Below are 13,679 nucleotides of genomic sequence, written 5' to 3' on the forward strand. Positions count from 1 at the left end.
AGTTTTCTTAATTACCTTCGTAACTAACTCCATCATTATAACTTGTTACTTATATTGAAATCGATGTAACTTTCGGCAAGTGCGGTTGATTTCCACTATCCTTTTTTTTAACAGCTGTGAAATCACTATCCCCGCTCACATAAATTGTTGCTAATGAACAAAAAATCGACTGTGTAAAGTTCAGGAACTTTCAGTTTTACTAACACAACAATTTTTGCCCATAGCAGCCTACTTATTTATGTGAACTTTTTGTATGATACATTTAACATTCTGATAATTTGAAAATAGTTTGATTCGACATGGAATGGTCGCAGTGAAATATTTTCTACAACTTTGTTAAAATTCTCTTGACATGGCAAACAATCTGTTTAATTGTATATATAAAAAGAAATTTATACTTAATTAGTATTGTAGAAATATTTCACTGAAGTGACTAAAAAGTTCACTAAAATTCCTCCAACGAATCTCTCTCGACCGTTTTCAACAAATGACTTAAGGGCTTCACCATTTCGTCTGTCATATCCAAGTTACCAACCTATTCTCCACCAACCTTGGTTATGCACCACCCACCTGCTCCAAAATGATGCATTATGATTTAATTTGATGTGTCTTTTGACATGACCATTAAATAACACTCTTATCGAATGGTCAGTATTATTCAATTGTCGAGAATAAGAACTGTTATAACTAATCCGTAGAATATGTGGTAGTTATACATGAAGTACTTCAACAAATGTATTTGTTATTACTTTCTTTTATTATTATTCCGTATTTATTAATAAAGCTGTTTTATGTATAGTGGAAGAGACTGATGGAAATTGGTGCTCAACAAGCGGACGATGACTTAAATTCGGCCTTGAAAAAAGTCGCAAGTAATAAATGCTGTACATTGGTGTACACGGTAAGTATATTTATTGAATATTATTCTAAAATACGTTACTAGAAAACAATGAAAAATTGTAAATATATACAGGAGAAAACGTTTATTTATAAAATTATTGATTACACTAAGATTGTAAATACTTATGAACAGTCTAACTAATTTGCTGGTTATTACCAAAGCATTATTATTAATCAACATCGAGCATTATTTTGATAACATTCCATAATAATTCACAGAATAGGTAATTGAAATAGGGAATTTGACGCTAAATTTTCTCAACTTTCTCTTCTATTTGAATACTTATTACATTAATCTATTGTCACTTATCGTTATGTATGGGATAGTGTCTAATAATATGTAGAACTGGGGCCTGTCAAGACATTGATGCATTGTGAGTTCTGTTTAAGAAGTACCGAGTACCCGCCCTTTTCTCTATTCATTCATTCTCAATACAAATATTTTTTCTCACAGAATTATCGATAGGTCTCTTGTAGGTTTTCCTCTACATTTTATAATAAATCAAATTTATTCCCCACATTCTATTTCGATCCGATCTTTGACAATTAAAATTCAAAAATTCATACTTCTCATTAAATATTCTATACATTCTAAAATGATCATCAACTCCAAACAATATGAATATTAAAAAAAATTGTATCTATATTTAGAAATTCTGAAACAAACGATTAATATCTAAAAATTATTTTCGATGCCTAGCTAATGAGTTAAATTTTAAATAAGTTTGATATTTTTGTCACATACGAATATAACAAAAACTTTTATGGCCAGAAGATGACTAATAGACTAGTCAATCGAAATAGTTCAATTTTAGTGCTCCACTGTTCAGGTGGGAGGTTAAGAAATTAGCGCTATTATTGCACTAGAGATTTTGTCACTCATTTTTACATCACATTTTGGAATCAACAATCTTTGGATTTTATCTTTGAATGGCTATAGGTATCATAAGATACTGACTGGTTTAATGAAAGACTGATTTTTCAATTTAGGCAGATCTGCTTATTTTTCTGCAACAATAGCATATGGCATAATATTGTAGTTATTATTCCCCTTCAATAAATAATGAATAAATATTACATCGACCGATAAGATCATGACCGAAAAAGGTTTTTACTATCTTGGGAGTACTTTCTTCAGAGAAAGTCTGTTGCTCCGACTGTATTTTTATTTCTGGGGTCTAATGGTGTTCATAAGTTTGATCAGCATTTAGCAATTGCGGCACCTCCTTGCCCATAGTTTTTTCTATCAGAGGGGACTACCAACCCAGCTATCTGTATTCATTTATTCATATTAATATACAGACAAGACGACAATAATGAAGATTTATATTTTTATATGTTTATAGTCGTATTATTTTGTTGTAGTCTGGTACCGTCGGTAACCCAAAAGGTGTTATGCTAAGCCACGACAACATGACATGGAATGCCTTAGCTTTGCTCGAACGTCTAGGAATCGTTGCCGGTAGTGGCGAACGTGTGGTTAGTTATCTTCCTCTAAGTCACGTGGCTGCTCAAATAGTTGACATATACATTATGATGACGATAGCGGGGACTATATATTTTGCCGATAAGGATGCACTTAAAGGATCGCTCATCAATACGCTACAGGAAGTTGAACCAACCAAATTTTTAGGAGTACCTAGAGTTTATGAAAAAATATATGAAAAAATGATGCAAATCGCTGCAAAAAACGGAACTGTACGAAAATATATATCGGGATGGGCAAAGAAACAGGCCCTACAGCATCACATCGATAGTATGAATGGGTAAGTACTTGAATCCGTGATATTTCAGTACGCAAACAAAGATGGCTCTCATAAAGTCCTCATTAATTCGGTGCAACTGATGTTCTTGTATGAAATATTAGCTTTCGATATCTCAACATTCAAAGCACGTTACTTGAAAGGGTTTAGTATGAGTTTGAATTTTCACAAAGCTTCAGAATGCTAACGAAGTGTTTTTTCAAGAATCTAGGTGTTTCCGTGATTCAAATTTGAATTGAAAGAACAAATGTCGCCAAAATTTAAAAACAATTGATTTCGAGTGACGTCAATATTCATCAGAATTGAATAATCGAGTTTTTAGTCACTAAAAATATTTATGTGGCACTTAACCTCATTATTTATGAGACGCGAGTCCTGTTTCTTAAATTGGAACTTTATCTGGAGGGATGTAATTTTAGGGTAGTGGAACGTATTAAATGGTTATAATTGACCAGTTACCCCAATAGCTGCGTTTCAACACTGCGGATGTGGAAGAATCGTTCCAATGCTGCGTAGCTTCCCAAGGGTGTCACCTTGATGGAAACAATATTCAATTGTAAATCTATTAGAATAAAACGAATTCAAAAAATCACTGCTGTCACTCAATCTCCACACCTCGTATAATATTTTTCCACATGTGAGATATGACTGACGCAGGTGGAATTATCCAACAAACGATAATATTTATATAAAAACATAAACGAATCTCTCAATCTATTACTGGACAATTCCTTTATTAAAGTTAACTCGTGCTCCAATTATTGCTTGACAAAAATAGAATTAACAAAATCATGCTTTTCAACACACATCACGACAATAATAACGAATATTATTGCCTATATTTTAGAGAAGTTTTGAACACAATGGACTCGTTAGATAATAATCTAAATAATGTGTGAATTATTTTTCAGAATCAAATCATATACCTGGGGATATGCATTAGCCAAAAATCTGATTTTTAGTAAAGTTAAAGAGGCGCTAGGTCTGTCCAAGTGCACATATTTTGTTAGTGCTGCAGCTCCTTTGTCCACGGATATCAAGAGATATTTTCACAGCATAGACATTCCAATAATGGAATGTTTTGGTAAGTAATTAGACTTTATTATATCATATCCGCCGCATGTGCAATAGTTCCATTATTCAATATTAAATGGCGTAATTTTATTTTTTCGAAATGGTCCTATAAGACGTAAGTGAATTCATATAGATCTGTCAATTCGTTCGTTGTTCAAAGTTGAAACAGCAACAATATTTTGAAATAATAGAAAAACTTAGAATATCCTACTGTAATAAAGTTCTTAGCTTTGAAAGGTGCAGCACAAAAAAAGATTCACTCCTAACATTCTATTCGAACATTAGAAAGATGTGCATGGACGCAATAATACATAGGAAAGATAAAGGATATGATAAGATAATCAATTAACCGAGACAGATTTAGTAGGAGCACTAGGCATCTCAGCTCAAGTAGTTTTAAAAATATTTTGTCTGAAGTCTTGGGTTACAGAAAGTTTTGTGCAAAATAAGTGCTACAATCGCTAATACTAGAACAAAAACACACATTTCGAACGTTTTAGGAAAGAATTTTTGCGGTAATTTATAACTGTAGATGAGTCTATGATGCAGGATAAAAAAATATTTTAAGGAGTGGTTCGAGCATTAGTTTTTTGGGGTATAAAGCGAATTTCACTTGTAAATTATCTCCACTCTAGTGAAAAAATAAACACAGAGTATTATAGTAATCTTTTGTACCAACTACATGTAAACCTTGGTGAACTAGGAAGGAATCATTTTCTATCCAGATCACATACACAGTTTAAAAAACTGAAATCTGTCAACTAAAGTATGGAATATTGCAACAACCAATCTTTTCGCTAAACCTGGCTTTCTCCGAGTTTTTACTGTACCCACATCACCCAAAAGTTCATGCGTGGAAAATGATTTCCATCGACGAAGAGGTTAGGTATAGTAGCAATGCAGCATATTTCGACAGTCTTCTGGAACAATAAAATTTCTTCCAAGTCATAAAATCGTATTTTTCTTATTAAATGACAAAATTTAAATTTCAGGTATGTCTGAAGCTAGTGGGGGTCACAGTATTGGAATTGAAGGTGCTACAAATTTCGAATCTATAGGTATGACCATTCCTGGCATGAAAACAAAATTATTCAATGTTGAAGACGGTCAGGGTGAAATATGTTTGTTTGGAAGACATGTATTTATGGGATACTTGGATGAACCACAGAAAACAACTGAAACTATAGATGAAGAAGGATGGTTACATACAGGCGATTTGGGTAGAATAGACGACAAAGGTTTCATTTACATTACTGGTAAGCTACATGTTATTGAAATGTGAACACTATCTGAGATATCCTTTAAAACTCATTACAAGTCTTTGACCAACTGACTTTCATAAAACATATATTAGGTATTGCTTAAATAATTGAGAAATAAGAACATGTTGTAAGGAAAATGGTTTCCTTATCCGTAGAATATTTAAAAATTTAAAGGGAATTTTGACCCCTAAAACCACCCAAATTTTTCTATCTACCCTCCCATTAAGTTAGCTGGTCACTTTTATAATCTAGTATTTTTTTATTCAAGGAGTGAGACATTTGGGTGATTTTCTAGTCTGTTGTGGTGTTTTGTACTTCAGATTTTGACTGAATTGAAATTTCTGGAACTGTTGATGATATTTATATTGAACACTACCACCACACCAATACTCACTATTACTCTGTTTGGATAACCAAGTAATCATCTTCAGAGAATGACGGTAAACTGAGTAGTGTAAACAGTAAATACGCTGTTTTGATGACATCTTTCACAAATGGTATCCCAAGAGTTTGTTTCAATACATATTAGGGTGTCTTGATGAGCATATATTGAAGTGTTGACAAACTTTTTTGTATTATACTTAATTTGTTACTATATCGTCATATATCCATTCCATACAACAGTATTGGTTTAATGATAGTTTTAGCTAATAGGATTTTGTTTTCAAGAATTAAGTTAGATCTTCTTACTATCAACCAATTCATCTTATCGATTTTTTGATTAATTTGTTTTCGTTTTTTATATATACGAGGGCCGTTTTTTTTCGACATGATCTTTCCCTGCAGACACTACGCCGGCATGCGCTGAAGGCGCACTTCACCATTGTTGACATTCAGGCATTAGTCGGCGTTGTGCTACAGCTACGTAAACATGTTCTCCATTATTGATGTTTCCGCCAAATGTGATTCGTTTTCTACAGGGCATAGTGTTGTAGAAATCCATCGAAGAATGAGTCGTGTGTATGGGGAAAACTGTGTTGTGCGTGAATGGTGTCGAAAGTTTAAAGATGGCCGTAATGATGTACATGATGAAGAAGGTCAAGGACGTAAATCTGTCGTTTCAGATGACTTGGTTCAAGGAGTTGACAGAATGGTTAAAGAAAACCGCAGATTCACCATTACTGCTTTGTCTACGGAATTTTCAAAAATTTCAAAGTTTGTTTTGTACTCTATTGTTACTAAACGGTTAAGCTACATTGGCGACAACTTTCTTTGAAGAGGGTATTGAAAAGATAGTCTTCGGAATTCATGGGTTTCAGGCTAATTGGAAGGTTAGATGACAGTACATGGGTTTACTCCGATTTTTGTATTAGAACGCAGTTTTTAGCATGTGTTATATCTTATATAAATTCAAATAATTTTTTATCATTGGTTATGTTTATTTTTAACATTTAGATTTTGAAATTGTCTTAAAAATGAAAAGAAAACATTAAAAATTATTTGTTACATTTAAATAAGAATACAAGAAATCCTAAATAATATTATTATCTTTTATTAGTGTAGGGGCAACAAATATAGTGACTATAACATCAGAGTTGTAGCTTCATTATCTTTATTTGACTTATACTAACTTTTTTGCTTTCATTTGTCCACCACTTGATTATTTGCATAACTATCAATGTCCTACTTCACGCTTACCTTGTTTCTGAGGTGTAGGTCATAACAAGACTAAATTATTTCAATAGTTTCTAGTAGAAAATAAACTTATTTATCAGGTTACTTTTCGATTTTCAGGTAGAATAAAAGAGCTATTGGTAACTGCCGGAGGTGAAAATATCCCTCCAGTACCCATTGAACAACAAGTGAAAAGTGAATTACCTCATATAAGTAATGCCTTTTTGATAGGAGATAAACGCAAATTTTTATCAATCTTGGTTAGCTTAAAGACTGAAGTAGATCCCGACACTGGTGTACCGCTCGGCAATTTGACTTCTGGAGTTAAACAATGGTTACAAAGTTTGGAATGCCCTGCCGAAACAGTAAAAGAAGTTTTAGCGGCTGGTCCGGATAAGAGATTGATGGACGAGTTGATGCGAGGTATAGAAAGAGTCAATAAGAATGCTACTTCTAATGCACAAACTATCAAGAAGGTTGCAGTGCTTCCGGCCGATTTTTCTGTTCCTACTGGAGAGTTGGGTAAGTTTGATATTGATTCACAATTATTGTTTATCACTATTCATACAGTTTCAAATTTAACGAAATTAATGAAATATTGAAACATACTGGGAGGACAAGGTTATAGGTTGTTGTGAATGATGTTGAATATTGATTGATTAGTTTATGAGTGACGATATTTTTTTTGATGCTAGGTAGTTATAAATGAAGTTGAATATTTATTGATTATGAATGACATTAAATTTTATAGGTTATGTATGGGACTGTATAAACTGGATCAGTGCAGGCCAGTTCATGAGTGTATAATTTCAATTTTGCCTGAATGAATATTTTTGTTGCAGTACTTGGGGTTAAAAGATCTATGCTTAAACCTGAATAAGACACTGAAATTTTTCAAATTGTAACAATTACGTTTTTTGTATTAGCTTACTTTTCAGTAGTGTTTTTTTGCCTAACAATAAAATATTTTTGTTTTCAGGTCCAACAATGAAAGTGAAACGAAGAATTGTTGAACAAAAATATGCAGACATCATTGAAAAAATGTACTCATAAATTTCTTATTTTGTTTAATAAATTAATATACACTCAATTCAATAAGTTGAATTTACTTTCAATTATAATGTATATTATAATGCAAATTATGGATTTTCACAAAAACAGATTTTGTATAAATAAAACAAAAAGTATCTTCACAAAAGTTACAAAATATTGGAGTGCACAAATAAAAAAAATTTACTATGTAAATTATAAAGTTGTTTTTATTTTATTAAATGTATGGTTACCAAACCCATACCTCGTAAATCTCGTTTCATTCATGTTTATTAATAAAATATTTTGAGTATGATGTTAAATTATATTATTGACCTAGTCCCATGTTTGCTTTCAGGGCAACTATAATAGTAGTGGAAAAAATGTTAAAAAATCAAACTAAGTGTAAAAAATCTGTATTTAAAGATGATAATTATGATCTAGTTAACCTGACTAAGATTTGAATGTTTGTTAGGCAGGTTACTAAGGTTTGAGGTTTAGTATTTTTCTGGCTTTTCAACATAAAAATAGATTATTGGTATGAAAACTTTGTGAAATATATTTGTGCCAACGACAAATCCCTGATAAACTGCTCATTAATAAAAATAAACAACTAGTCAAGATCTATGAACAGAGAAAAATTTCAAAGTTATAAATTAATACACAAATCTTCAGTTTTGAATTTCTAATTTCCACCAAAATTTTGGAAAAAAACAAAAGGAGCTGTAAAACCCAGTATGGTTTGATTTTCATAGCTGGCACCTATCTTAGAGAGACTCATGAAACAGTGTATATTGAATAAATGAATCAAAGTTAAAATTACATAACATCTTCATTATTAATATCTTTAGTAAGAGGATCCTTCTGTCCACAGTCGTAATCACTACTATCTATGTGCAAACTGACAATGTGTTTCCCTGGTATCATAACTAGCCCCAGCATTCTAGGTTCTTCGTTTATAGTTTTACTCTTGTGTTCAGAAGGTAAATACTCAGAACAAGAACCTAAAATTATATTAGCATCTCTATCTGTACACAAAAATATTCCAACCAGTACTCTTCCATCAGTCATTTCTACTTTAAAAGATTTGTTTAACCAAGATCTGAGAAGTGACACTCCAGAAGGTTCCTACAAAATATAATTTATGTCTGTGATACAGATAAGTAAGAATGGGATTTTGATGAAATTGCTTCATCAATAATATATTTGTGGGAGACTATTATTTTCCTTAACATAGTTTGCTTTTACCATACTCTAACACTGGAAAGTAATATTGATTTAAGCAAGATGATTCAGAAAATAAGAGTTCATTTAGACTTATCTTTAAGTAATTTGTTAAAAAGGAACACAACAGATACAGTAAAAAAGAGTTGAATGGAGTTATATTTCAGACAGATGATAGTTCATTAATTTAACAATCTCAACCAGTTAGTCTGAAAAACTCAACATGTTTACTTGCTATTCTGGAATTTGATGGTCACAGAAAACTAAAATATGTCTAAAAGTATGGTACCTAATTGATAATGAGGAATGTTGAATTATCTCTCTTAAATCTATACAGAAAATCACTATCTCATTTGTTGATAATTATGTTAGGTATATATGAGCAACTGTTTATTGTAATATCTGATCCAAATAATTCACTAAAAGGAATAAGAATGTGCCACAAGTTTTTGAAACTGTTAGGCAGATTTCACAACGACGAATGTTAAATTAGTAGACAGCTTTTGTTACAAAATCGACTATTATATTATAATAAATTGAATTGTCAAAAGGCAATTTTTTACCTATTTTAAAAACTAAGGTGAGAACTAAAAACTAAAGACGATGTTATAACAAAAACATATAAAAGGGTTTCAGAAGTAAGAATTTGAAGAAACATTTATGGTTTCAAGTTATTTAATTAAATGAAGTTTATTCAAAAATGGAATGTAATTGTATTATAAGTTTTGAAAATAATCAACTATTTTCCCCTCACTGATTCAAAGTGTTGTTAAAATTTTATAAATTCGGGATATTACATTTTTATAAGTAAACATTATTTTAATTTGAATGAGATATCTACGTTATAGACAATATTTACCTCTGCCGTACTTGTCTTTTCTATTTCTACAGTATTTTTTTCTAATTTGGGTCCGACTACAATTGGGAATTTTTGAACAGTTGAATCTTCTTCCATGGTTATTTGCAATGTTTTTTTTCTTTTATTCAAATTCTGAAATTTAATATTTATCATAAACAACTTTGATCTTCTTCTTTTTTCGGTGGTAAGCTGTCAACCTCACTACCTCAGAATTTATTCCTGTGAAACTTAACTGAATACAATTAGCCAATAAGCCTAACCTCTATAAAATAGTCGCGGCAGGTTCAAAACATTAGTTTCTATTTTTTTCTTTTAACTATAAATCTGTATATATTGGTTCTGTACATTTTATTAAAAATTTTGCTATACATACTGAAACCATTTTTTCTTACATAGAAATACTTTTTATTAGTTAATGGGTCTAGATTTTCCTTTGGTATATATCTCCTATTAAAACAATTTCTTAATACAACATAGATTTATTGCCAAAACTAAAGTTGGTTAACATTCAACTTACGTTCTCAAATTTCTGACAATATTGGATAAATATGTAAGTAACAGTTAACCTATTTGCTTATATAATAAGGATGCTAATGCCAAAAATAAATGATTAAATAATGCAGTATTTATACAAAATTGCTAAAAATAAAATATTTGCCTCCTTTAGCTCATTCAATGTCTCGTGTTCAAGATTTTGCTTGCATATTGAAATCTTTGCAACTAATAACTGAAGCTTGTGTGAAATTACAAACAGATAATATTAAATTTGTATGGACAAATTCAAGTATACGACCCACTTTGGAAAATTGCATTTCCAATGGCAAAAAATCTTCAAAATTTGGTGGAACAGGTATTCCTGATATAAAGGATAGTATAGATCGTGTAGCTACAGTCTTTCATGGAATTAGAGTATATACAAACGTGGCCTTGGGCCAAGAAAGTAAGTAAATATTATTATAAAGTGACTAACACTTTTTCCTTAAAAGGATAATGCTAATAGATGTTGGGTTTCTTATTTCTACAATAAGTAGATGTTTATTTTGTAGATGTAACAACACAAGAGAATTCGAGAATATCACCAATAAAATCAACAACAGAAGAAAAACATTTGAAAACCCAAGTTTTGGAGGATCATCAAAAAGTTTATACAATCGAATTAACAGAAAGTGATAAAGAACTTATCAAAAGATTAGATATGGAGCATAGAGCAAAATTAATAAAAGAAAAAGATAGAGAAGAAAATAAGGTGGAAGTCCCAATGAAAAAAGTAGAACAATTACAAGAAAAACCAGCAGAAAGTATAAAAATTAAATCTGTCCCTAATCCAAAATCTAAATTAAAGGTATGTTATATCTTAATATTCGAATTATATTTCAGAATAATATGATGACTGTTTCAGTTGAGTGACAATGCGAAGCAAAGAAAAGTACCTTCATCAAGAATTGGACGAATGGTATCATTTGGCAGCTTAGCAGCTGGTTTAGGAATTGGTACTGCCACTGAATATGCGAAACGCACCCTTGGCATAGGAGATTCTTCAACTGAAGCCTCCAATCTTTTCATGAGCAAAGCAAATATGGACAGAATTGTTGATACTTTATGTAAAGTTAGAGGTGCTGCTTTAAAATTAGGGCAAATTTTAAGTATACAGGATGATACTATCATCAATCCAGAGTTAGCTAAAGCTTTGGAAAGAGTAAGGAAATCTGCAGATTTCATGCCTGATTGGCAGTTAGAACAGGTGAGATCATAACTGTTCTAAATTTTGTTATTTGATTATGAAGATGTTGATGGGAGTTGATTGATGAATTTAGAAAAATGTCAAAATTTTAGAAAAAAATGATATACTGTAATTGTCTGGAATGATTTTTTCAAAAATAAGATCTCTCATTTTTCTCACTAGTCAGTTTCATTGTAAATGTATGGATTATTCTATTAGATTATGGTGGCTGAACTAGGTCCGAACTGGAGGAAAAAATTTAGTAATTTTGAAGATACGCCATTTGCTGCTGCTTCTATAGGTCAAGTTCATCAGGCAACATTGAAAGATGGAACCGAAGTAGCTATTAAGATTCAGTATCCTGGAGTGGCAAAAGGCATTGAGAGTGACATTGATAATTTAGGGGCTATCATGAAGATGTGGAATGTTTTCCCAAAGGGGATGTTTTTGGACAATCTTATGGTAGTTGCTAAAAGAGAATTGGCCTGGGAAGTGAATTATATAAGAGAAGCTATATGTACCAAGAAATTTAAGGAAATTTTAGAACCTTATAAGGATTATTACGTACCATGTGTTATTGGTGAGTGAGGGGTATATGAACTTTGTTGATTTTAGTATTTACATTTACCACTATATTATTGGACATTATAAATATAAAAAAATTTTATAGATAGTTTGTCTACTAAACAAGTATTTACAACAGAATTATTGGATGGAATTCCTCTTGATCAATGTTTTGATTTGGATAAGGAGCACAAAGAGTTTATTGCTGATAAAATTATGGAATTGTGTCTATTAGAAATTTTGAAATTCAGATATATGCAAACAGATCCAAATTGGGCGAATTTCTTGTATAATCCTTCAAAAAAGCAGGTAAATTATTAATATCTTTTCTATTGGTCATTATCCTGGATAAAAAATTTCGTGGAATTTTTTCATAAGTAGTTTCCAATTCCAACAAGGGTTAAGTAATTCTTTGGTGGAACATTGCTCGTGAGAGATACCATCGCTCATTTTTCACGATTTTCACGATATTTAAATGTTAAATGAATGTTTATTATGATTTAATAGGAGGGTTATATGAGTTATATTTGCTATCTGTTTTTTAGCTACTTTTGTTGGATTTTGGTGCTAGCCGTGAATATCCCAAGCCTTTTATGCAACAGTATATAAAAATACTTAAAGCTGCTTGTGATGGAGATAGAATTACTGTTCTTAACGTTTCTCGAGATCTAGGTTTCCTCACGGGTTATGAAAGTGAGGTAAGTGTTTAAACATATATATTAACGAAATTTATAATTAAACTCCTATTTTGTATACACGAGCCTTTCAACAGAGAGGAATAAAAATGTCGTGTTTTGGATTTTTTCAAAAATTGGGTCAATTGTACACTGCTGTTTACTGAAATAGCATAGACTTACACATTGGCTGCGTAAATCAAAGTTCCTACTAATATCTAATGGTTTCGACAAAATAATATTGAAACTTAACTGTGGCCGACAAATAGTCGTGATATAAATCCTATTGCAAATTTTTAGGGGTGGTTAGTAAAAAAAAGTTTGTTCTTCTATTCAATTATATATTGTCAAATATTTTAAACATTTTTATATTATTATTTAGTATTTTATTATCTCTAAGTATTATTTCTATTTTGTATTTCCAAGTTTTATCATGGATTATTTTAAAAGTGACTCCTAGGCGATTCTACCGAAATTCTTATGCTAAAGGATTTTTTCCCATGAATAAATTTTAATAAGCGGTTTGTAAATTGAGTTTTCTTTTTAGATAATGGAAAATGCTCATGTTGATGCAGTGATGATATTGGGGGAAATTTTTCGAACAGATGGTAAATATGACTTCAGCAAACAAGATATGACGCAGAGGATTCAAGATTTAGCGCAAACAATGTTAGTTCATCGACTCTGTCCACCACCAGAAGAAATCTATTCTTTACATAGAAAACTTTCCGGTGTTTTCTTACTCTGTAGCAAACTGAAAGTGCAATTAGAATGCAGAGAAAAGTTTTTGAATTTATACGAAGAATATATTCGGGAAAACGAAATAGACGATTCACAACCGAAAATAATAAAAAATTCATCCTAGTAACTGGGTTGTGTTTAAAACGAAATAATTTTAATGTATACATATAAAGAATAAAAATGAATAACTAACGTTTCATAATTAAATATAGTTTTTAACGTTCTTGTTCTAAATATCCAAATATTTTTTTAGTA

General features: G+C 31.1%; 3 protein-coding genes across 7 annotated transcripts in view; 2 read left to right on the plus strand and 1 right to left on the minus strand.

Annotated features, from left to right (window-relative positions):
• LOC130445948 (very long-chain-fatty-acid--CoA ligase bubblegum-like) overlaps window positions 1–7,958 on the plus strand; it is a 24,308-nt gene extending 16,350 nt beyond the window's left edge. For 2 of the 4 annotated variants that reach the window (XM_056781880.1, XM_056781881.1), the window contains 6 exons: window positions 800–901; window positions 2,266–2,666; window positions 3,575–3,747; window positions 4,730–4,993; window positions 6,734–7,135; window positions 7,593–7,958. In XM_056781880.1, the coding sequence (XP_056637858.1) occupies window positions 800–901; window positions 2,266–2,666; window positions 3,575–3,747; window positions 4,730–4,993; window positions 6,734–7,135; window positions 7,593–7,666 (1,416 nt within the window). In that variant the 3' untranslated portion in view covers window positions 7,667–7,958. Of the gene's footprint in view, window positions 1–799; window positions 902–2,265; window positions 2,667–3,574; window positions 3,748–4,729; window positions 4,994–6,733 lie in introns of all 4 variants that reach the window. The other 2 variants (XM_056781878.1, XM_056781879.1) reach the window with 1 other exon arrangement.
• LOC130445950 (N-alpha-acetyltransferase 38-B, NatC auxiliary subunit) lies at window positions 7,643–9,989 on the minus strand. Its single transcript, XM_056781885.1, has 2 exons — window positions 9,726–9,989; window positions 7,643–8,770 (listed from the first exon to the last, which is right to left on the minus strand). Exons 1-2 carry the CDS (start codon window positions 9,876–9,878, stop codon window positions 8,462–8,464), a joined length of 462 nt encoding a protein of 153 aa, XP_056637863.1. The 5' UTR covers window positions 9,879–9,989; the 3' UTR covers window positions 7,643–8,461.
• On the plus strand, window positions 9,941–13,631 carry LOC130445949 (atypical kinase COQ8B, mitochondrial). Of its 2 annotated transcripts, XM_056781883.1 has the most exons (8): window positions 9,941–10,275; window positions 10,393–10,665; window positions 10,772–11,067; window positions 11,125–11,466; window positions 11,665–12,025; window positions 12,116–12,318; window positions 12,555–12,707; window positions 13,231–13,631. In XM_056781883.1, exons 2-8 carry the CDS (start codon window positions 10,401–10,403, stop codon window positions 13,546–13,548), a joined length of 1,938 nt encoding a protein of 645 aa, XP_056637861.1. In that variant the 5' UTR covers window positions 9,941–10,275; window positions 10,393–10,400; the 3' UTR covers window positions 13,549–13,631. The 2 variants fall into 2 exon arrangements, with proteins under 2 accessions (XP_056637861.1, XP_056637862.1); XM_056781884.1 differs by having other exon boundaries at window positions 10,234–10,665.
• Window positions 13,632–13,679: the final 48 nt, after the last annotated feature.

This window comes from Diorhabda sublineata, chromosome 6 (genome assembly GCF_026230105.1).
Source record: "Diorhabda sublineata isolate icDioSubl1.1 chromosome 6, icDioSubl1.1, whole genome shotgun sequence".
NCBI lineage: Eukaryota > Metazoa > Arthropoda > Insecta > Coleoptera > Chrysomelidae > Diorhabda > Diorhabda sublineata.

Coding starts and splice junctions, on each gene's coding strand:
- LOC130445950 (XM_056781885.1), bottom strand. CDS start 9,878: ATGATAAATATTAAATTTCAGAATTTGAATAAAAGAAAAAAAACATTG. Junction 8,771..9,725: donor AAAAGACAAGTACGGCAGAG/GTAAATATTGTC, acceptor TATATTTTGTAG/GAACCTTCTGGAGTGTCACT.
- LOC130445949 (XM_056781883.1), top strand. CDS start 10,401: ATGTCTCGTGTTCAAGATTTTGCTTGCATATTGAAATCTTTGCAACTA. Junction 11,068..11,124: donor ATCCAAAATCTAAATTAAAG/GTATGTTATATC, acceptor TGACTGTTTCAG/TTGAGTGACAATGCGAAGCA. Junction 11,467..11,664: donor CTGATTGGCAGTTAGAACAG/GTGAGATCATAA, acceptor TTATTCTATTAG/ATTATGGTGGCTGAACTAGG.